This window comes from Sipha flava, unplaced genomic scaffold (genome assembly GCF_003268045.1).
Source record: "Sipha flava isolate LNK unplaced genomic scaffold, YSA_version1 584_pilon_pilon, whole genome shotgun sequence".
Taxonomy (NCBI): Eukaryota; Metazoa; Arthropoda; class Insecta; order Hemiptera; family Aphididae; genus Sipha; species Sipha flava.
Window position 1 is genome coordinate 50,347 of NW_020273563.1, and position 25,601 is coordinate 75,947.

General features: G+C 29.5%; 1 protein-coding gene across 1 annotated transcript; it reads right to left on the reverse strand.

The window, feature by feature from the left end:
• Positions 1 to 13,030: 13,030 nt before the first annotated feature.
• LOC112691259 (zinc finger BED domain-containing protein 5-like) lies at positions 13,031 to 14,385 on the reverse strand. Its single transcript, XM_025565418.1, has 4 exons — positions 14,141 to 14,385; positions 13,858 to 14,051; positions 13,468 to 13,798; positions 13,031 to 13,382 (listed from the first exon to the last, which is right to left on the reverse strand). Exons 1-4 carry the CDS (start codon positions 14,383 to 14,385, stop codon positions 13,031 to 13,033), a joined length of 1,122 nt encoding a protein of 373 aa, XP_025421203.1.
• Between the last annotated feature and the right edge of the window lie 11,216 nt (positions 14,386 to 25,601).

A 25,601-nucleotide genomic window follows, 5' to 3' on the forward strand; every position in this document is an offset into this window, starting at 1 on the left:
AATAACAATAATATACAAATATATAATTATAATAATAATTAATATACTCAGCTCTAAATTATATTAGCAAAGTCGTATCCCTCGGACTCTAGACTTGTGGTTGATATTATAGAAAGTGGTGCCGAAATCACACTTTCTGGGCTAGCTATTGGTTGGTCTATAGTTATATTCTGGAAATGTGGTTGAGGTTGTTGAGGCAGTAGGGAGTAATATCCATAATTTTGTCATGGATAATTTTGTTGCATATGAGTTGGTGTTAGTAAATTGTGTTGATCATGGTATGCATATTGCGAGGTTTTTTTTTTAATATTTTGTAACAACGATATGACGCCCGCTTGGAATTCTAAAATTTGATCCTCATTAAGTGGTGACATGCTAGGCACCAGGTCTTTGAAAAATGACATATGACGGTTTTCTTCGTTCCTTGGTGTCTGTATTTGGTGATCGATAAATTTTAATATTTTTGCATCCAATTCACGCGTCGGATCTGACTTGCGCTTCTTTTGTGTACCAGAAATACGTGGTTGGTTAGTTGGTTAGTTGGCAAACCATTAAAAGGTTTTTGTCTCTCTCATCAGTTTGGTTTGATCCTTTGTTTTGCTCAATCGTACCATCCTCAGCACTTTCTTGGGCAGTTGTTGAGTCTATTATTTTTTTTTAAAAAACACAGTTGATTATGGTATTAATACAATCTTGATGGCTTGGCAGAAGATAGAGATCTTTTTTCATCTTTTTGTTTTTTGATTGATTTCATCTACGAATCTCTAGTTTGGGTCCATTTTTTCAAAACGATTTTACTTGGTTTAAATGATTTAAATGATTAAATTTGTATACAAATATACTTATTATTCTTAATTTTTTCTCTTAGGTATTTAGCGTCTGGATGTTCATTTAAAGATCTTCATTATTTCTATCAAATTGGTATTTCAATAATAAGCTACATTGTAAGAGAAGTAACAAAAAATATATGGGTCATTTACATAATGAATTATTATGGTTTTGAACTCAATTCAAAGTGTATAATTACAGATTTTGAAAAAGCTACAATAAATGCAGTATCAAACATATTCCTTCAATATATTCAAAAAGGTTGTATTTTCCATTTAGGAAAAAATTTATGGAGAAAAATACAATCTTGTAGACTTGCTACACAGTATGGCAGTGATGAAGATTTTAATTTAAAACTACAAAATATTCCAGCACTAGCATTTTTACCACCAGGAGAAATTAAACAAGCGTTTGAAATAATAAAAAATGATTTATCAATCGAAATTTCTGTATGGTTTGATGAAGTATATATAAATGGGAAAATTAGACGAACATTAAGAGACGGCACAATAAACCGATCACCACCTTTATTTCTACCTTCGTTCTGGTCAATATGTTTTAATAATGAAAATGGAATCCCTCGAACTCAGAATAAGGTAGTCTTGGCACAAAAAATGGAACATTTCGATTGGAGCAAATCATGTAGGTTGTCTACGCATCATTTCAGAATTGAAAAAAAACAACAACATACATTAGGTAAAAATATTTTATTTATTTATATATTCATACATATATATTTATTTTATTATTTATAGGATAAATTGAATTAATTTTGGCTGGCGAACCGAAACTTCGACAGAATTCAAAGAATGTTTTACGCAAAAAGCGGTTGGATGCAGTTATAAATGGCAAAAAAATAGATCTTTGGATGAATTTTTAAAAGGTATAGCTTATAGCATAAAATTATAAATTTATAACCTATTTTTAATTAATGTATTTTTAAATTTTAATTATTTTAGACATTGATATTTTTAAATTTTATACTGAAAATTTTCAATTTTTCCTTATTTTTTTAATAATTACCTGAATTATTATTTTTAAGTAATATATAAAATAAGTTTTTTAATAATTGAGTTTATTATTATTGATTGTTTTTATCAATTATAATTTTGTCGGTCTATTGGCCGTCGGTCATGTAGTCTGTCTGCCCGATTTACTATTCGACCCATTGGCCGTCGGCCGTATAGTCTGTCTGCCCAATGGTTGTCGGCCCAATGTCGTGATCCCGGAAAATACTGTAATTCTTCAATTTTTAAGGGAACGACATTTTGGAAAAAGTTGACAGAAAATGCATTGCACTTACCAATACCAAGACCATTAAGTGAACATTCAAACACAAATGTTCCTTTCGTGATTATTGGAGACGAAGGTTTTGCATTAAATGACAATTTATTAAGGCCTTATGGAGGGACACATTTAGATAAGGTTAAACGTGTATTTAACAATCGATTAACTAGAGCTAGAAGATATGTAGAATACGCTTTTGGTATCCTGTCAAACAAATGGCGAATATTTCATAAACCTTTGGACGTAAATGTAGAAACAGCTATCTGGGTAGTAAAAGCATGCACAGTATTACGCAATTTTGTCAGACAAAAAGATGGATTTGATTTTCAAAGTGACCAAATAGAACCAGAAATAAACTGTTTTCCTTTTTTTTTTTTTTTTTTTTTATTTTTAAATTAAACATAAGACATTCCTAGCCTAAGGCTATCTAAATCTAGGGATATCTGTAATAATAATAATAGTTTTAACATTATAACATGATTATTAAAATTAAAATATTTTTAAGTACTAAGGATAATATTAACAATTATAATAATAACAATAATATTCTGATTTTACATATTTACAATAGTAGCTATAGTAACTATAGTCTTAGTGATTTAGAAGAAGCGCATGAAGATTTGAATGTTGGGAGGTGGCTTAGTGTAGGAGGTCGTGGGGACGACCACGTTTTAATCTACGATGAGTTGGGTGGGTGAGGAGGTTGTAGTGAATTGCACCTGATGAGTTTGGAAGAGAGCAGTGGAAATTCTTAGCTAATGTTTTAATATGAGCTTCTATATCTTGAATTTGAAAGTCTTTGTGGAGATTTGCATTTCTGACAAACCACGGAGCATTTGAAATTATTCTTAGAACTTTATTTTGAATAGTTTGAATTTTTTTGATGTGAAACTGTTTTCCTAATATATTAAACGCACAATCAATTAGAGGAGGCCATTCTGCAAATTAATCAGGGCAATATTTGCTGAATATTTTGTCTCTGAAGTTGGATCAGTTCCTTGGCAAGATGAATCCATAGGTTTTTAACACCGATCATAAATATACAAGTCATCTATATGATTAAATTATTATAATCTATAGTATTTTTATACTACGCAGTCAAGAAAATTCAAAATCAAGATTTTATTAGATTATTATAATTACACACTACGTCATATTAAATATTATTATTTGATTAGATACATACATATTACACGAGTTATTATTTATTAATTAATTAAAATATAGTTTTTTATTTATTACATACATATTCATCTTTCGTTATAAACTCATGCTTATGAAATGCAACGTGACTGTTTTATAAATGCACAAATTATAATAATATTTAAATTTATAATGACTTACCAAAATTTTGTCTTTCTTTTTGATCCAATGCTAGAAAATTTTCATTTAAAATTGTACATATTTCCCTCCATGCTAATTCTTTCGATGTCTTATCCTTATATATGTCCAATATTTTATCCCACAATGCAGGTCTTGCTTTGACTAATGATATAAATATATCTGTATTTATATCATCCATTATATTTATTTTAGCTAAATAGCTCACTTTTAATTAAAAATTTAATAACTAATTGTAATTAAATTAAATTAAATTAGCTTTAATAAAAATACTTGTAATTTTATGAAATTGTAAAACACAAAAACGACTACTAGTAATTAGTAATTATTCGACAATAGCACAGACAAATAATGACGCATTATCGGTAAAAATATCGAATCGTCTGAACGCAGTATCTATAAATACATTGCCATGATAAGCTGAATCGGTTTTTTTACCGTACGATCGAAAACGATTTGCAGTGACAAAACCGAATGACAAAATCGACCTAATCGGTAATTTTATCGAATACAGTAAAATGCCGTATCGTCTGAATATATGCATTTAAATTACATTGACACTGGCTTATACGGTAAAATCAACGATACGGCAAAACCACCGATTCGGGATCGTGTGAACGGGCTCTTAGGGTACGGGTTTTCTTAGGCTACGGTCCTATGAAGTTATTTTTAAATTCCATGTAAAATGAATTAGAATATGATATATATTGATTACATCTATTATAAACCGATATTAGTCATTGTGCAATATCTGCCTTACGTGGTAAACCGTCGACACACAGTATCACGAATGTTATAATTTTAAATATTTTAATTAATTAAATTAAATATTCATATTATACCACCAAAAAGTGGTTCTCAAAAAAGAAAAGAATGAGCTCAAAAAAGATGCTGAGTTGAAAAAATTACGAGGTTCAGATTTCTGCCCAACAAAAATGGTACGTATTTATAAAGTAATTTATTAGTATGCGTAAAATAAACTATAAAGTCAAATAAATAATACTGATAATCTTATTGATCTTAATAATTTATATCTATCAGAGTTATTATTGAATAAAAAAAAAATGAATTACTTATTTACTTGATAAAAAAAAATCTAATAATTAATAGTATACCTACCTACATTGGAAATTTAATAAACTATATCTAGTTATTGAAAAATAATATTAAACAATAAAACGAATCACATTACCTAATATATTATTATTTTAACAATAAATAGAGCAGAATTAAAAAAAAAATAAAAATATTAAGGTTTTCCTTCATAATATTATTTTGGTATTCAGTCAACTTTCAAATAAAATGAATTACTTAATGAACAACAAAATAATATGATTTAAAACAAATACATCTAAATAAACAAATGTTCATGTAATATATATTTTTTTTTTGATAATATTAACTGATTAGGTATTTAGGTATCTATTGATATTTTTGTTTTTGATTATATAATATTATGCATTATGCAAGTGGAAAATATTTAAATATAGGTAACTTCAATTTTTAATATGTTTTTATGTTAAAAAAATGTTCTATTCACTTACTAAAATTTTTAAATCTACAGTAACTTTTTCAAGTGTGTTGATTGCATAGGAAAATGGTGGCCAAGAAAATATTGGTGAAATTTTACAAACTGAAAATACTATTGGTCATTTGTGTAATTCAAATGATTTAGCTTGTCCAGGTATTATTTATTAATAAGCAATTTGGTTTTTTGAATTAAAATTTGTATATGAGAAATATTCAAATACCTCATATTCCCTATATTCAATATAAATTATAATACAATTTTGAATGATTATTATTAAGATACCATTATTCAGATTTATCAAATTAAATATGGTATAATATGCTTAATAACATTATCAATAATTAAAATAAAAAAAAACTTATTATTATAAACAATTAATAAATTTATTAGTATTTAGTTTATACAATCATTAAATTGTATTGAATAAATAATTCCCTATTAAGTATATTTGCTCATTTTGTCAGCTGGCATATTTGAGAAGTCATTATATTTTTTATAAATTTTTTTATATAAAGTTTTAAATATAGTAGGTATAGTATGTTATTGCATATTACATGTAATACAGTACCTAATACATTATATATAGATTTATACTTCATACTTTTGATATATATTATAAAGTTCATTTTTTTCTCAAATACATAATTTTTGTTTTTAGAATTGAATTTAAAAAATGATTACCCAACTGATCGATACCATTTTGATGAGAATATCAAAGACAGTAATCTAAAGAAACTTATCTTAGCATATAGTTTTTGCCGACCAACAATTCAATTTTCATATAATGAACATGAAAATGGCAAATCATATTGTTTTTCTAAACACTATTATTTTATGAAATTGAAATCTGGATTAAGTGTCCCAAGGAAATGGCTGTGTTATTCAGTAGGTTTAAATGTAGTGTAATGTGAGACATGTTGGCTATTTGCGAATCGTGGTTATTCATATTGTTACCTATAGATATCAATGTTCAGTATTGTCAAATTATATGATATGTGTATTATGTTATCGATTGTGTCCGCGTCGGTATCGTTATCGGCCTAACCGGTCTAGTGTACCGATGGACCTTTGATTTTATTATATTCAGTCGGAAAAAGTATTTTAAATTGTAAAGGTGCCGACTCCGCACATGGAATAAAAAAGCTTTTTAACAAATTCAAATTAAATATATTATTTCATAACGCAACAAAATCATTTATTTATTATACATCATACAGTCCATTAATATAAAATTTTATAACCGGTGTAATTTTAACCCAAACCAACACATATTTTAATCCATCCTGGGTTAATGGAGTTAATAACTGGCATTGTCTCTTAGCTAAGAAAGATTTACATGAAAAATCAATATAACATATCGATGGAATTAAAGTAAGTTGTATTTGGAAAAAAAATGAGACTATCGATAAATTAACTGAGCAACAATACTCAAATGAAGCAGCTTATTGGAGAAATGTTCTTAAAACAATCATAAAAATTATTCTCTTTTTAACATCTGGCAATACAGTATTAAGAGGACATGAACATAAAGGCAAATTTAATGAACATGAATATATAAATGAATGTATATAATCATTAAATCTACTAATATTTCATAGGTATATATAAATAATTGTATTTTATAATTGTAACATATGTGTAATAGGTAACTTTATGCATTTAGTGAAACTTTTAGCTGAATTTGATCCTGTTATGAACGAGTTATTGAATGATGAAAACAAAAAAAATTAAATATCTTAGCTGGAAAGTACATAATGAATTAATTAGTATACTTGCTACTAATGCAAGAAATTTGATTTATCAAAAAGTTTAAAATTCGCAATACTTTTATATTATTGTCGACTCCACTCAAGACATTATAAAAATTGATTAAGTCAGTATTATTTTGCTCTATACAATACTCAACTTTAATAAACGAAGTTTAAGTATTGAAGAGTCATTTTTAGAGTTTTATTCCATTGATAAACATGGTGCTAAAGATTATGAAGATTTTATAATTTCCATTCTTAAGGAATTAAATATTAATACGAGTATAAGCAAATGCAGAAGTCAAGGGTATGATGGTGCATCAGTAATAAGCAGGCTTAATTCGTTTAAAAACGAATCAAAGATCAAGTCCTCTTAGCACAATACGTGCATTGTTGTGCACACAATTTAAACCTGGTTATTTCAAATGCTGCTAAAAGTTCAAAACAAGTTGCATCTTTTTTTAAAACTGTGCAAAGCATATTTAATTTTTTTAGTTCAAGTGCTCCACGATGGTCAATTTTAGCTTTTTATGAAGCTGATACCAAAAAAATAAAAGCTAAAGTTCTGAAAAAGTTATGTGTGACAAGATGGGAAGCACGACATGAATCGATTTATTCATTAAAAGTCAGATTTATTGATGTACTGAAAGCTTTAACAAATATATCCTTAACAAGTTCTAAAACCGACGAAATAAGTATGAGTTTATCTTTGAAAAAAAAATTAGAATCAGCAGAATTTATTTTCCTTCTTTGTTTATGGAAAGACATTTTAAAACCCTTACACGGAGTGGCTAAGTTTCTTTAAAAAAAAAGATACAAATTTACATAATGCATGTGAAAACTTGAAACAAGTTACATCTATAATTAAGGAATTGAGAAATAATTATCATACTTTAATGGAAACAGCTAAATTAATGTGTACGAAATAGGGGATTACTCAGGAATTTTATGTACATAGATTAAAGTTTGGAAGAAGATATTTTGATGAAGTAGATGGCGACCGTCGATTAGATATTTCAGAAGATAATTTAAGAATCAAGGTTTTTCTTCCAGTCATTGATACAGTAATTTTTCAATTAAATAATCGATTCCAGGGTTTAAAAAAGGTAACTGAATATTTTGATTTCTTAAATCCTTTTTCATTGGTTAATAACACGGAAGATGAAATCATTAAAGCTTCGTATGATTTCGTTCATTTTTATAACGTCGATATTAGCTCAGATTTCACCAAACAACTTTTATGCATAAAAAATTTAATAGATTTGAAAATAATTAAAAATATTAAACAACTAGCCATGTTTAATATTGAAAATGATTTTTGCATCACTTATAGTGAAGTATTAAGTGCTTGTATTATATATCTCACATTACCAGTCACGGTTGCATCAGCGGAACGTACGTTTTCGAAGCTTAAATTAATTAAGAATTATTTAAGAAATTCAATGGGTCAAAATCGTTTGTCAAACAGAGCATAATAAGCAAACATAAGCAAACAGAGTCAAATAGCTCTGTTGAACATTGAAAAAGAACAAGCTAATATCCTAGATATGGACAAAATAATCAACTAATTTGCTGAAACCAAAGTAAGAAAAGTTAATATACTTAGTTAAATAATTATATTTTAAATTGAAAATGTTTATTTTTATTTAAATTTTTCTTTTTCAATAAATTTTGTAATTTTGTTTTTATTAATTATTAAAATATAACCAGAAATAATTTTGACGCGGTCCCGCTGTAATGCGGGTATAATAAGTACACCACTATCGCCGAGCCGCGCCCGCTTTCTACCCAGCCTCAACCCGGTTATTTTGAAATTTTATAATGCATAAATGCATGCATATTTAAGACTTTTTTAGTGCATGAAATTCATAGCTGCTGATTATGATCCAAAGATAATATAATATGTAATTATTATAATTACTTTTTGAAAATTTTATAATCACAATACTTTGCGAAGTCATAATATCACCATAAATTTGTATATACTTTTTATCAGGGTTGAAACGTATAATACGATATAGTATAAAACATGTATTATACTGTATAAAAATAAAATCTGTTATAAACAAAAATGCATTTATAATTTAAACATTTTAAATGTAATCACAATAAAACAAAGAAATATAAAATATAAATAAATAATTGTAGTTCTATTAATCTATGGTTAATAATTATTATTATTTGATTTATTAAATATTAGTAAATCAAAAAAAAAAAAAAATTTTGGTATCTTTAATTTGATTGGGTTTATTATTTACAATTGTTTTTAATTTATCTTAGTATAATACTCATTAGGTGAGTATTTAAAATTTTTAAGTTCAAAATTGTTTTCTGTTTAAAAATTGTCTGTTGGCGGAAAATTAAATAAATAAATATTGATTTTGTAGCTGTTAAGTTAGTTAAAATTTCTGATTTCAGACCCCCCGGATATAGTGTAATTGAGAATTCCATAGAACTGCCAGTTATGTATGCCTGGTGGTATTGATATAACGTGCTGGTATGTGATTATATTTTGATAGCATAGGATGGGTAGTTTGGGAAAATACACTGTTCTTAAGATAACCATCGTAATGAAATGATAGATAAGTGAAATGTCTGATTGTAAACTGCATGTATTTCATATGTTATGGGACTATCATGCAAAATCGTTTGATTAAGATATAGCACAGTTATAAAAGTTTATTTCGTACTTTCATCATTACAATTATAATATTTTTTAACGAAATCATTTTCAACTGTTAATTTCTAGACGCTAGAGTAAGGAAGACGTATAAAAGAAAACAATTGTATAATTTTAACGACAATTTTATTTTTAAACTTTTTATTTTGTTTAATTGTTACCTAAAACACAGTCCGGCCCAGAGACCACCGGACAGTAGGTCGCATTTACTGCGATAATCAAAATGTCCGCAATGTAGGTGACTTATTAATAAATAGAATTAAAACAATAATGGTCTACGGTCGGTGTCGAACCAATGTTCTTGTAATAATAATAAAAGTAAAAATAAAATGGGCACAATAATGTATAATTAAGCAGGGCGCCCTTGAGTGCTAATAATAATAATAAAACAGAAGAAAATATACAATGAAGTGTGTGTATATATATGTATACAAAAATCAGAACCTCGTTTTCTCGACGACCGCGATGATAGTGATACTCCCACCACTGGACACGATCGCAATGTCGACAGGCAGCCACAACACGGTCAGTGACGAAACACGAGATGACGAACACCACCGTCGACCACACCACAAACGAGATCAAAGCACAGTTGACGCAGTAAACGCAATAAATGCAATAATACGCACAACGGCAAACAGGATAATACGCCCGGCGATGACACGCACGACGGCAAGAGAAGTCACACGTCCGGCGGTAACGAGCACGACGGCCAAAGAGGAGTTATACGTCCGGCGGTAATACGCACGACGGCAAAAGAGAGGTTATACGCGCGGCGGTAACACGCACGACGGCAAGAGAAGTTACACGATACCAAGCACGACGGCTAAAAAGAAGAAAAAATGGCGGTTTTCATTCCCCAGCGGACTCACACGACACCGGTTGGAAAAAAGCATCGACGTTCGACGGTGCGAGTCGCACGAGAGGACGCCGACGACTCAACGACCCTCTTCGTGGGAGTTATATCATACCAGCTCGTCCAGCTTAGAACCGGTCGGGAAAGAATGTTCTCGAACGAACTTTATAAATAATCGCTGGATAAAATATCGGCAAACAACCTTTGCAGATAAGGCGTGTATTGTTTGAACATTAATAATCTTTTCGTTGCATTTGCTGATTTCTTGTGTATGACATCTTCGAATCAAAAGAATTTAATTAAAAAAATCTCTTTATTTTCCCTTTTTAAATAATACGTGTATTTTATATGTTCATCATTCATTAAGTTTCAATATCCAATACTTAGTGAATTTCTGGTTATTCTAGAAAATATAAGAATGTATAAACCTTAGTTATAAAATCTCATCTTTATGTGTTAATTTGTCACACATTTAAAATTATTAAATAATGCTTAATACCATTTTTATTAATTTATAGAATTTTTCTAAGATACATTTTTTATCCAATTCAGTGTCGGTCCGGCCCTGATACCCGGCAATTTCTGGGGGGGATTTATTGATTCCGCCGAAATTACCTGCTTAGGAAAAAGGTTTATATTGATTCCGCCGAACACTGTTCATCCCCCCCCCCAATTATATAATTATATATTTCAAAATGAAAATGCATAATTTTATTAATATTTATATGTGAATATATTGTAAAATGTATAATCTAAATTTTAAATGTAAAACAAATTGTAATTAAGATCCTAATACAAGTGTGTGAGTGTGTGACACTTTATACACGTGGAGCAATTTCGTTAATTAGATCGATACTGTCGATACTGATTAGCAACTATGCGAGAAGTAACAAGGACAGTCCACATTTTAACAAGCGGAACCAACATAAATATACTATTATAGTCTTATAGATATTAAGATATTAAATTATATCTTATCTCAAAGATAAGATTTCAGTTAGCATTTCCAAGTTCACTTATTAACTGTGTGACAGTCTGTATCCAAATATTATCAAAAGTAGTTATACACTTTAATATTGAACTATACAAGTATAATTATTTTATACAATTTAGATTATACAATTAACAGTATATTCACATATACTTATTAATTAAATAGTAATATTATAATTTATAGTTATATATTATATTGTCTAAATTATGTATACTTTATATTTAGAAAGCCTATTTAAACTATACATTTTAAAATACATATACAATGGAGAAGGGGTGGGATGAACAGGATTCGATGTGTATATTATAAACAGTAACCGGCGGGATCAATAGCCGGCGGAATCGATGTGTAGATATTATAAACGGTAGCCGGCGGAGTCGATATAAAATCGGCGGAATCGATATGCGCCCTTTCCGGGAGCCCTGAGATTTATTTTTAAAATAGGGGTCCAACGTGAGGTGGATTCAAAGTTAGATAACTATGGGTCAGACTATTTCTAGAGGCTACTTTATAGAGCTGAGAGTGGATTATTAATGTATTCCTTGAAACAAAAAACAATATGATCATATAATATTTGTTTTTTAAGTTTATTCATAATTATCATTGTAAACATTTACCTTATTTTATGGAATCCCTCACGGTCTCTTGCATAGAGATGTTTTGTTTTACTATATAATTAAACCAGTGGTATTATTTAGGGGAAGGGGTTGAAACTGGAGCATATGTCAATTTAGTTTTAACTTACACTTAAAAAATATAAGTCTTCTAGAGGTCAACTTTGTCAAGAAATATTAATTGTAAATCATTTAACCTCCTGAACCTCTCATAAATCCGCTCCCGGACTTAAAGCAACCATGAAAAATCTTAGTAAATATTTTCCTGAATTAAACTAAAATTATGTTATTCTTATCTTAATCTTGAAATATTGTTGAAATGTATTAATAGAACTAAGTATAACCGCTATAGTTTATACATTTTTGTTTTTTAATCAAAATCGAACAAACATAAATAAAAATTGAGGTAAGTGTTGTTAACGGTCACATACACGAACACAATGATAATTCGATAATATTGGTTTTGGAAAGATATAAAAACAAAAATAAATTAATATTAATAGAAGAGTTCGAGCATAGGGAAAAAAAAATTTAGTAAGTATTTATTAAATTTCACTCCAATATTATGCAGTTTAGGGTCTCATTGTAAATTTTTTGCCGAAGGCCCAATCATGATCCAGACCGACCCTGATTTTATTATATATCCTGATGATGGTAAATCATTGTGCAATTATAATTCCTGATGACTCATAGTTCCAAAGGAAAATAGGCCCTAGAATATTTAAAGAAGGAAATATTACTTTTTCTTACAAATAAATTATTATTTACTATCGTATTCGCCGATAAAATTGTACTTATGTACACACAAGTCCTTCACATTCATAATAACTATTGCTCAACAATTCACTTACTACGAATTTTTACCCTGATAAGACAATAATAAGTAATATAAAATGCATAATCTGTCATATGCAAACATTTTTTTACTGATCCTTTATAACAGCGGTTCCCAACCTTTTTAGTTTCGCGGACCACTAATTTTGTAAAAAAAATATTTGAGGCCCACCCATAGCAAATATATACGTTTTCATAAAATTATAATATATAATATATATTACATACATATATACATGTATATATAGTTATTAGGAATAAAACATTTAAAAATTTAAAAAAAAAACTTAATTCAACTTTATCACAAGATAAACAATTTAATGTGATTTTTGACATTGCCTGTTCTTCACGAGAAAGTCAATATCTGGATTAAAACTTGTTAGTTTTAGTCTTAAATCACTTTCAACATTCAGTTTATTCCTATATTTATTTTTTAAATAAATTAAAGTAGAAAAAGCACGTTCACAGTCACATTCATAGTCTTTCCGAACATTTAACCAGAATGGCACTAATTGTGTACTTTTAAAATACGATTTTAAAGTCTGATTACATGATATTTCAATCAACGAATCTTCTTCATTTGCAGATATTTTCAATTTTTTCAAGTAATCTTCTTCAAAGGGATTTCTGATCCATTGGATTTCCTCTTCAATTTTAGGGAAGTAGTTTCTAAAAACAGTGTAAAAATGATTTCAATTATACCTATTAAAAAATATTAATTTGTAATTAAGAAAAATAAATAATTAAAAATAACCTGAGGTTGGAAGCTAAAGATTTGAGGTGATCTTGTATAGTTGTAGCTGTTGCTTTATCAATTTTAACTTCGTTAGTTTCAAAAAAATCATGTAGGACTGGAAATGCATCGAAGGAATCTTGTTCTACTTTTAGAGCCCATCGTTGAAGCTTGATTATCATTAAATCAACTTTGTCTTGCACAAAAAACTTGTGAATGTCTTTGCCTTGCAGAGTTAAATTAAGAACGTTGAGAGCACAAAAAATATCCGCCAAATACGTCAATCGTTTCAACCAGTTTTCATCGGTCACCAATTCTAAGTAAGAACTTGCAAGTTTTCCATCATAGTCCCCTTCCATAAGGAAAACTCTAAGTTCAAACGGAGCTCAAACAATCTTGATAACACTTTACCTCTTGACAGCCAACGAACTTCACAGTGAAGTAGAAGCTGTTTGTGTTTACTTCCCATTTCATCACACAAAACACCAAACAGTCTGGAGTTTTTAGGCCTTGCTTTAATAAAGTTGACGATTTTAACTGCACCATCAAGAGTTTTTTTGAGACACTCGTCCAAACCTTTAACTGCAAGAGCCTCTCTATGTATGCTACAATGTGTCCATTGAACTAAAGGAGCAACTGACCTAACTCTGGCAATTAATTAGCACGTGCCCCATCAGTTGTCAAACCTACACACTTTGACCTATCTACTTCGTTTTCTTTTATAAAGCTATCAACAGATTTAAAAATCTCTTCGCCAGTTGTTTTTGTCGACAAAGACTGACAAAACAGCATTCCTTCAATATTACCATTCAACTCAAAACGAACAAAAGCTAATAAATTAGCTCCGCCAGCAACATCTGTGCTTTCATCCAGTTGCAGCGAAAAATATTCACTTTGATTTAAAACAGTAATAATAGCTATTTTCACATTTTCCGACATTTCATCAATTCTTCTTTTCACAGTCGTATTCGATAACGGAATTTCATTAATTTTTTTGGTACATTTTTTATCAAACAAAACATTACTTATTATTTTTGCTGCCGGAATAATAAGTTCTTTTCCCACGGTGTGAGCTGACCCCTTCTTTGCGATTAACAATGAAAGCTCATAAGAAACTTGGATACTTGTTATGTTTTGTTTTGAAGATTTTTCCATAATTGATTTAGTCATAGAAAGATTTTTTTTCTTGATTTGAAAAAAATCGAGAGATTTTCCTACACATTCAGGATATTTAGTTAATAGATGCCTTTCAAGTTTTGAAAATTTCATACATTCGTTGGATAGCGTTTCGAAACAAATCACACACTGCGGCACAGGCTCCTCCTCAGTACCAAAAAATACAAACCCGATTTTTAAAAAGTCAGGGTTATACTTACGAAAATATATTTTAGTTTTCTTTCTTTGATTCAAACTTGACACATCAACAATCTCACTACTAGTTCCACTACTACTAGTTTACTAGTTCCTTCATCATTTGACAGCTTCGTCTTATGACAAGACCCAGTTTGAAACCAAGTATCCATATTTATGTGTAGCGTAATTAATAATACATACTATGTGACACTATGTAATACTATGTAATAACTCACAACAGACACAACGACACATAAACACACAACCACTGTTACTGCCACAAATAACTAGTTTACCAATTTACGAAATCGAAATACCTATTAAGTTTATGGCAACTCGCACGTTAATATAAGATAAAACTAATTTCAAACATTCAATATCGTATCGTTAAATGTACATTTATTATACAGTATACAGTATACACTATAGTTAAAATTGATTAAATATTATTATGATCAGAAATATAACAAAAAATATATAATAATATTATTTTAAATATATAAAATATTTAATATTATACCTATGGCTCGCGGCCCAGTACCATGCTGCTCGCGGCCCATGGGTTAGGAACCGCTGCTTTATAATATTTCCTTGTTATATCCATTATCGATATTTTTTCTTTCTCTTGTATTTTCATAATTTTACATTAAAATTCCGTCATATGCTCTCCCCTCATCCTCAAAAAACTTTATTCCATTATGCTAGAACACAATAGTATATCTGTGTAAGTAAACTCGTGTGAATTGGTTCATTTTAACATCCTTATTTGTCGGTACATGAAGTGTCTCCGATAATAAGAAACGTTCTTTTTTACCAAATTAATAAATATAAAAATTAAAATAACAAATTGCTAATGAACGGACTATAATATACTCGTATATTAGGGTGATCCTTATTTTTGGAGTTTCAACATTTCAAACACAGATCCCTTAATTTTGTTCTAATACATATATAAATAAGGTGTGCGAAATGTTGTCATGATAGACTAACCCTAAGACGTGCCCCAAGAGATTTGAATATTTGAATTTTGAGTTTTTTAATTTTTTCTCACTATCTCATAAACTAATATCCCTACGATAAAATTATATAAAGCTTTTATTTTCAACAAACATGTTTTCTATAAGAAATGCCTATGAAAATGTCACCTAAACCTTTATCTTGACAAGAAAAATTATATTGAATCTAATATGTTCCATGGCCACTGTTATTGTTTATTTTTGTTTTTGCTGTTTTCTTATAGATAAATTAATTGTACAACTAAAAATCTTTTAAAAATTGATTTGAAATTATATTTTCTATAAAATTGTTTTCGTATGCAATTTTAAAAGAACAAACTTAAATTTTTTTAAATTACTTTATGTAATTTTAATAATATTAATGATGATAGAAGGAAACATTAACAGTAAATTAATTATTATTTATAAAATTGACAATACTTATTTATTATTAATTTAAATATATGGTTTCTTAAGAGTTTCTCTGGTGGATCTAGAATATTGTTTTCTATAATCTTGAACAACCTAAATATTTTTTAAATTATGATTTATCAATAATTGTTAGTATAAGTGGTGAAAAAATATGATTTTTTTTTTTTTTACTTGTAAAACAATCTGTTTTTGCTCTTCATTTTTTGTGATCTTGTTGTTATATTCCTCCATTAGTTTGACCCTTCGTTCTGCTATATCGTTGACTACCTTAATGGAATTCGTTAATAGTTTTCCTTCATTGTACCCTTCTAGATCGCTCCACTTTTCTGGTTGAACTTTTAGAAAATTAATAGGAATGTTGAATCTTTTATAAATGTTTATTGAGTTGGTATTTAATAGATAGCGGTAAATATTTGCTGAGAAAGTGTTGTACATCTTCAAACTTGATAATATATTTTTGTGCATCTTTTTTAAGTTCTTCGTGTAATATTCTGTCAGCCATTTTTTTTCGAGTATCATAACTTAAATTTTCATTAAATATAGATAGAGCAGCACATTCTTCATTTAAATACCATAAATGATTTATGAATTTTTTTAACGCTTTATCTGCTACTTCTTTATCATACCTTTTATAGATTTCCATTTTTTTTAAAAATTTAATATTGTTGCGGACATACATGAATGTAGGTCCTTACGACTCTTACAGTACGGGCGGGTCCACATAAATTATAAATATTAGAGATCGCAGAATGATTATGAGTAATATAATATTCGCAATAATAGAAAGGAACTATTAGTTTAAAACAGAGGGTAACGCAAACACATATTACGAAGACAGGTAATATGTAATAAATATTAAAAACATTATTATAATTATGCATCAGTAAGACATGTGTAAAAAGCGGATTCGTTAAGTGCACGGAATATAGATAATGGCAAGCCAGACGACAGATGACAGGTGGTTGATATTGGTAGGTCCGAGTCACTAATGGATAATGCGCGAATAGTAATATTGACAAGGCCACTAAGGTAATCTGACATTTGGAAAACAACTTTCGCACAGCGTTGCACGGTTGATCTCCACGGGACCTAAGTATATAAGGGGGTTGGGAATAGACCAATATTCAGATGTGGTTTACATGTACAATCGCAAGCACCTTCACGCCACATTATTTCTCAAATTAATGTTTTGTACTTAGAAAATTTATTGAATAAACAGTTTAAATTACAATTAAGTATTTTTATTGAAGTATTATCTTAAAAACTTAACCATCAAATACGATTGAGCGACGGCACGCAACAATATCATTCATAGGCGCTGCAACTGTGGATGGTTTATAACCAAGATTCTGCATAACATTTAATAATAAAACAATATATACATTTTAACGTTTTATCTTCGTGTTGAGAAATTTTGAATTGTTTTCGAAATAAAAATATTTTTAGGCAATACATCGCTTTTGCCATCCAACGCGCGAGATGATAAGCACTTGATGCTTTAAAACGTATCCCACGTGGTAGAATACCTCCTAAAAATATAATTATTAACTCAAAAAACTCTTTATAATCATCCCTAGGCAAATTTTCTTCAATTTTAAGAGTAAAAAATTGTATTGTTACATCAACAATATCTTGTTAAATGTTTTTTACATATTCATCGATAGACCATATTAAATGAGACTTAGTATCTATATTTTCCATTCTTTTTGGAAGTTTTTGAATATTTGAATATTTGGCCCTGAACTCGTTACTAATTTTACTTCGGTAAATACGCCTTGCAATACTATTTCATGCATATGGTGTCTACATGCTAAGTATAAAATATCGTGGTTAAATTTTATTTCCAAAAGATGACATGCGCCATTTAATCGACCTGAATTACTAGCAGTTATGTCAAATTCAAAAGCCTTTATTTTTTCTAATAACGACCATTCTTCTAATGTGTCGTATATAGCAGTAGATATATCATGTTCTGTGCCCGAATCAAGTTGTGGAACACCTAATAACTGTTCTACATTCGGCGCTGTAACGATTATCGGAAATCGATCAACTTTATATTTTCCAGTAATATCTGGCAAAAATTTAGAATCCCAGTAAAGTACTAATGATTTTAAATCTAAATGGTCAAATTTATTTTTCATTTCATTAAAAATATGCTGCCGGTATTTTTCTCTGGCTGATTTTATTGATGTTCTATTTATTATAATGTCACTAGGATCTACTGATGTAGTATCTAAAACTGCTGTTAATAAATAAACACAATCTCGATCATTTATCTTACATTTATCAAGTACGGCCGATAATCGTGGAGATTTTTTAGCTCTTTTAGCTTTTGTGGGCCCGGACTGAGGTAAAAGACAATCTTTAACATTCGATGTTCTAGAGAGGAATTCATTTTGTAATTCTACCAACTCGCTACCACTACAAGAATTTGAGGAACCGAACAAAGATGAATCCTTATCGGAAAAATGTACTGAAACATTCAATATATTACACTAATTTAGTAATTTTTATAAATCAGTGAATTCAAAAAATGTAATTATTTTTTCGTCTAATTAAAAAAAGAAAATATTCTATAATCAATACGACTAAAAGAAATCAGATATAATTATAAAGTAAGATAAATATAAAGTATTATTAAGTACCTGGTTCCACGATTGAATTTTGTTTCTCTTTAAGCAACTTAAATTTTTCTTCACGGGTCACTTTTCTTCATTTCAATTTTTGTTTGTTTCTTATCCACTCCAAGCATTATTAGCAATATTATTAAGTACCTGGTTCCACGATTGAATTTTGTTTCTCTTTAAGCAACTTAAATTTTTCTTCACGGGTCACTTTTCTTCATTTCAATTTTTGTTTGTTTCTTATCCACTCCAAGCATACACCCTTGGCGTCCTTTTTTTCTGTATGCACTTAAAAACTGTCTATCTTCATCAATTTGTATTAATGATAGGGCGTCCGCATGTGTGATATCAAACAAATCATTTAAATTTTTTTCGAAGTCTTTTTGTCTATTTTTATTTAGTTCACTGGTTCGAGTTTTATGTTTTTCAAGATTTCGTAAATCTTTATACAATTTTTTACATTTAACAATACGGTCTGAACGATGATGTGTTGGAATACGAATTTTTTTCCAATTAATAAGGCACTCATCAATAACTAATGATGCATTCTCTTGTAAATTATAAAATATTATAAAAGAGAACACTCAGATATCTTTTTTTGAAGGCAATTTCCCACCAGTTATCTAACTTTTCAATTTTCCAACTAAAAACACTTGTTTTCGCCTAATTTTAAAACAACTCAAACAACGGACAAAAAAAATTAAAACACTGAAATTATCAAACACCAAATACAGAGCAATAAGAATAATAATTAGTAGGTACTAATATTTCAGTAAGTATTATAGGCTATTGCAAGTTAACAAATACTGCGATAAATCTTTATCTGCATATTATTTTTATTAGTGAATAGCTCGATAACAATATTCTCATGTTTTATTTTGTTTTTGCGATTAAATATTCTATTTTTAACACATATAATGTAATAAAATGTCCAAAAATCAATGGTTAGAATGTATAAGTAAATTACGTAATAATAATACCAACTTTTAATCAGCTTACTGAATTTTACATAAATGTAACTATACAAACTAAACAGTTAATCTATCGGTATTTAAGTATTATACTTTTTTATAGAAAATTTAATTTTAAATCAATTGTATAAAATATTTTAAGTTGTATAATTAATTGATTTACTTGGAAACAGCAAAAACAAAAAAATAACAGTGGCCATGGAACATATTAGATTGAATATCATTTTTCTTGTAAAGATTAAGGTTTGGGTGAAATTTTTATAGGCATTTCTTATAGGAAAATATTAATTGAAAACAAAAGTTCTATATAATTTTATCGTAGGAATATTAGTTTATGAGACAGTGGGAAAAAAACTACCCCCAAATTCAAATATTCAACCCTCTTGGGACACGTCTTAGGGTTAATCTATCGTGACCAAAATTCACCCACTTCATTTTCATATGTATTAGAATACATTTAAAGGGTCTCGCATCAAATGTTTCGAAAAAAAATTATACCTCTAATACTAATGACCACCCTAATATATATAATAATGTACAGAGCCGTAGCAAGGGCTTGGCGAGACTGGCCCATGCCAGAGGCGCAACAAAAAAAAGGGCGCAAAAGACAGAATTTAAATATTTATATACCTATGTCTTTATTAATAATATAGGTATGTACATAATAAATTTTATTTATAATATACACAAAATTGTTTTCAATTTATGGTTATATTTACAAAATCATATAATATCATAATAATGTACTGAAAGATAATTTGATATTCTAAGAACTGTTGAACATTGGTGGCCTATAATATAAGTTTTAGAGCTGTAGAGTTCTAAATTTTATTACAAAATAATTATTTATATACAGTGGCGACTCGTGTCAACAACACGTGTGCGATGGTGCGATAGCACTCCTTACGTAATTTTAAAATAAAATGAAACTTGCAATTATACCTGTTATAATTATTAATTTATATTTTGTCTAATTAATTTAAATAATTAATTCAAATTCTATTGGAAAATTATACTTGGAGAAAAATATCATCGTAATCCGGAAATTTCAATGCAATAAGAATAATCTAAAAATGTAACACAGACCGAGCGATCAACTCCTACGTTTCATAGTTTCGTTGGTCAATTCTCATTATGTGATTCGGTCTATTGAAGAGTAGGGAGTACTTTATTATCCATATAGTGGTATTTAATCATATTTCATAATAATAATAACAATATTTAAAATCACTTATACGATATTTTTCAATTGATGAAACATATTTTCCTACACCAAGAAATTCATTATTATAGTTGTTGATTCTTATTTCGATACTTAAAAAAACTCTTCATTTTTCTGATACACAAATTACCTATCAGTCCATTATTACTTGACATTGATTTAAACTTAAGTTATAATATCATATGTACTTTTACTTTTCAATTCCCTTTATAAGATATAAAAATATTTCCTATACTAGAAACTATCCTAAATAATGAAACATTTTTCAACCACCATCGCCTTTACTTCCAACTCTTACAGTATGATATTTACTATTATTTGATCAAATTTATCAATTTCTCCCGTAAGACCGTATATGTGTCACGAGTATAAGCATAACTAGGGAGGCATGAAGGGGATGAAGCCCACCTAACACTAATTATACACACTAATTAGCACAACTAATTATATTACAATATATAAAAATAAAATGGGTGTCCCACACGGCATACACTAAAAACGATATAAATAATTAATAAATGGTCTAGCTTAGGTCCTTTACGACCTTTACTAAACTAATACAACTATAACAATAATGTGGTCGGCCAATATTCACATACAACTGTGACACACGAGATGTATCGGGGCCTGTAATTAATAAAATTAATACAAAAAAAAGCACAAGTTGACCACGCATACACACAATCGTATGCTGACAGTTGTTGACGAATAACTCACAAGTCCCCGTTACAGCGCAATGCAAAACGATGATGAAAAATCACGCTGCTATTCACAAATGCCACCCAGAAATGACCAATCTGGAACAATGCAAACTAAAGTGCAAGAGTAACTTTAAGTTACTGAACGCCACTTACCAGACGGCAGACAAAATACAACACAAAGAAAAACGTGGTTTTGGACAAGATGGCTGTAAACAGGAACGAGAACGAAATTCAAGAAAATTAATATTGATGTCTACTTAATGGTCCGGTCTTAATCAGTGCGGTCCGAATCGGACCGAACCGTGGTCCGGTTTAGTACGGTCCTAACATACAAAAATTATTTAATCGTCGGTTTGGTCCAGTTCTATAATTTTTAGGAGTAGTTCGGTCCAGTCCTCAGATCAAATACATTATTTTCAGTCCGGTCCGGTTTCAAAAAATAAGAAATGAAAATCAGTTCAGTCCGGTCCCAATCATGGTACTTAAATCCTAAATACAGATATTGTTATTTAAATAAATAAAACGAAAAAAAACCTACAACTTTAGGTATATATTTATTTATAAAGTCGGTTAGTCCCGGTCAAGTGTAATACTAAACGCATCATATGGCACGGTCTGGGCTAATACAGACAGAACCTTACGGACCGGTCCATAAACGGTCCAAAATGTTTTAAGATCGGACCGACATTCTGGTCTACGGTATACTTAATTAAATGTTATTTAATTACTGGTCCGATCCGGTCTAAAAATAATATGAAGCCGTTGGTTTGGTCCAATTTTGGTCTTTGATTAACGTTTAAGTGTGGTCTGGTCCGACTTCGGTCCCCTGGTAAAATTTGTAATCCGGTCTGGTCCTTAAAATAACGGACCGTGCAGAGCACTAATGTGTACACATCGACGAACACAAACAGAAAGAGCGATGGTGCCGATGACATTTACCACGAAAGCTCGTGAGACACCATAATATTATTACAATAAAAATATCTCAGTGCCACAACATTAAAATTGAAAACAAAGGAACTTAAAAAAACTTGCAGCACTGAGAACATGATCTCTAAGACTTTACATACAGCATGACCGATAGAAATTGAAAACACAGAATAACGAAAATTTACGCGTGATGATAACGGCGCGATTGCACAGCTGGTTAATCACACATGAAGAGGTAGGGCCGTCTTAGCGCATAAGCACTATAGGCACTGTGCCTAGGGCCTACAAAAATGTGTGGCTACAATTTTTTTGTAGTATGCTAATTAGTATAAAAAAATATTTTTTATGATTTTTGACAATTTATATTATATATATTTTGGATTAAAATGATTTTTTTTAACATTTGTTAAAACTTTTATCGTATAAAAATGTATAATAGTTATCATATAAAAGTTTACATTTGATTTTAATGTTGTAAATATTATTGTTTTAAAAGCTTAACACTGCATGAGATTTAACACTTCCTCTCCCAAAGAGAAAGTTTCTTAACCATTTAAATACTGTACAACGGCCCTGCAAAGACTAAGGGATTAGGGCCCAGTGGCGGACTGACCCAGTTTGAGAGTGGGAGAAATCCACCGGGGCTGCTGTCATGAGAGGCCCTTTCGTTATGGTGCACTTTTAATAAAAATATATTAAATTACAATTTTATATTCAATTATGTTACTAAATTAACAATAGTATATAATAACATACAAATTCACAATCCTCGGACACGAATTTTTTTACATAATATTATTATTTACTTGTAATCTAGTTGATATATCTACATTTTGCTAATATACCTAGTAATCTATAGTAAGTATAGATCTTGATCAATTAAAACTGGAACTTCAATATTTTTCAAAAGTCTATCCAAACATATCAAATCTAGTAGAGAAAAGAACAAAATTAATATACTCAGAGTCCAAAACCGTAGAGAAAAGTGACATGGAAATTAAATTAGAAAACAAAGAAGTTGATGGGATCTATAAAAATATGATTCCTTGTAAGATTAATAGTATAAATATTCGTTTTATTTACAATTTTTATTTAATCATAATCAATAATATTGTTGTTTATGATTTCAGGTAATGCAGTTTACACAGGGGCATCATTTGAGGTATGCAGGGTATGCCAGTTCATATCTAAAATTTCCAAACACTGTATTTTAGCCTGAATCCAATTTTTCTGCGCCGCGGCAAAGCCACGGTGCGCCATATCAACAAATGGAATCCTGTGATCCTGGTGTTGTAAGGTCACACTGTAAGTAATATTAATTATAATATCAGTTAGCAGGTTATATCAGTAGTCGTTGTTATGTCACCCGTGTGGTAACATATTATTACATATTACTTTATATGCTTTTATTGTATTGTGTATTAAATATATTAATCTTATTATGTATTAAATATATTAGTCTTATTAAATATATTACATGGCGCTGTGGCAAATCTTAAAATTTTATAACGTAATTTGTAGTTTGTAGTATTTCGTTGTAAATTTCGAGTGTACTGAAAGTTTAACGTCTCATCGGACATGAGTTTCATTTAAGGTTAACCTCTATGTTTGAAGTTAGCATCGATATTGGAATCGAGTATACCATGTTTCTCAGTTGTGAGTAGAAACTGTTACCGCGTTATACAGTCGTGATAAGTGTTGTTGTCCGTTCGTGAGTGCGTTTTTCGTTTAAAAATTTTTTTTTTCCGCAGTTACGTTTTCATACATTTAGTTGTTTATAAATTGTGAATGTAATTAAGTTTCAAAATGAATAATTTAGACTCAACTGATATTAACGTGTTGAAAAGTATCAAAATGGACGAGTTGAAAAAAGAATTAAAATTTCGTCACCTTCCTGAGAAAGGTAATAAAGATGAATTAATTGATTTTCTATTGGCTGACAATGAAAGAGTTATCGCTGATAACTTGCAAGAAGCTTTAATTGCTTCTCGAGTGAAACAAAATGAAAATTCAAAAAGAATAGCAGACTTGCAACAAGAAAATGAAGCGTTAAAAAATTTACAAATCGGAGCAGTGTGTAGCGAGCCTCGACTTGATAGAGTTGAGCTCGTACGATTATTTAATGACGGAGACCTCGTTGTTGATTGGTAGGTGGAAAACGTCAGAGGTTGAGACAAAATACATGAACGTTAAATGTACGTAAGACTTTATTAAATGAATTTAAACAAGTACAATGAAAACTAACTAAGTACTAAGGTAATCTACGGTTCAGCCGCAAGGAGTGAAACATAGACTACGTGTTGAGGCGAAGACACAAGTTAGTTCTGCCCTAGTATACAAACGTATCCGTATATATGCTAGTGTTACTCCTACGTTTACGTGCTTCTGTAAAGTCGACAATAAGGAAAACGGAAATAACAGGAAAAGAGACTCATGGGTGCCGAGGTCTCCATGGCCTCGGTTAGTCTATAAGGTATTACCTTCGACATGCTCGCACTACCCAAAGGTTTTGTAACCCGGATAGAATTACTATGCTTACAGTCGACGTGCTTGTAATACCTATGGGATTACTACAAGTGGATAATAATCAAATTCCTATGGATTTATTAATTCAGCTTGTTGCTACTCAAAAACTTATTGCTGAGAATATGAATGTTAGTAATAACAGTCAAATACAGATTGTATCTACTAATTATATAGCAAATGCTATATCATTTTATTATGGCAAAAAACATGAAAACGTTGTAGAATGGATTGTTGAGGTGGAACGTATTTCACAGCATGCTCATTGGTCTGATTCTTTAACGTTGGTTAATGCTGTTTCAAGACTTCGTGGACCAGCTCAAAATTGGCATAAAGTATCTGGACAGCAATTAAATACATGGCCAGAATGAAAAGAAAAAATATCTGAACGATTTAAAGGTAAA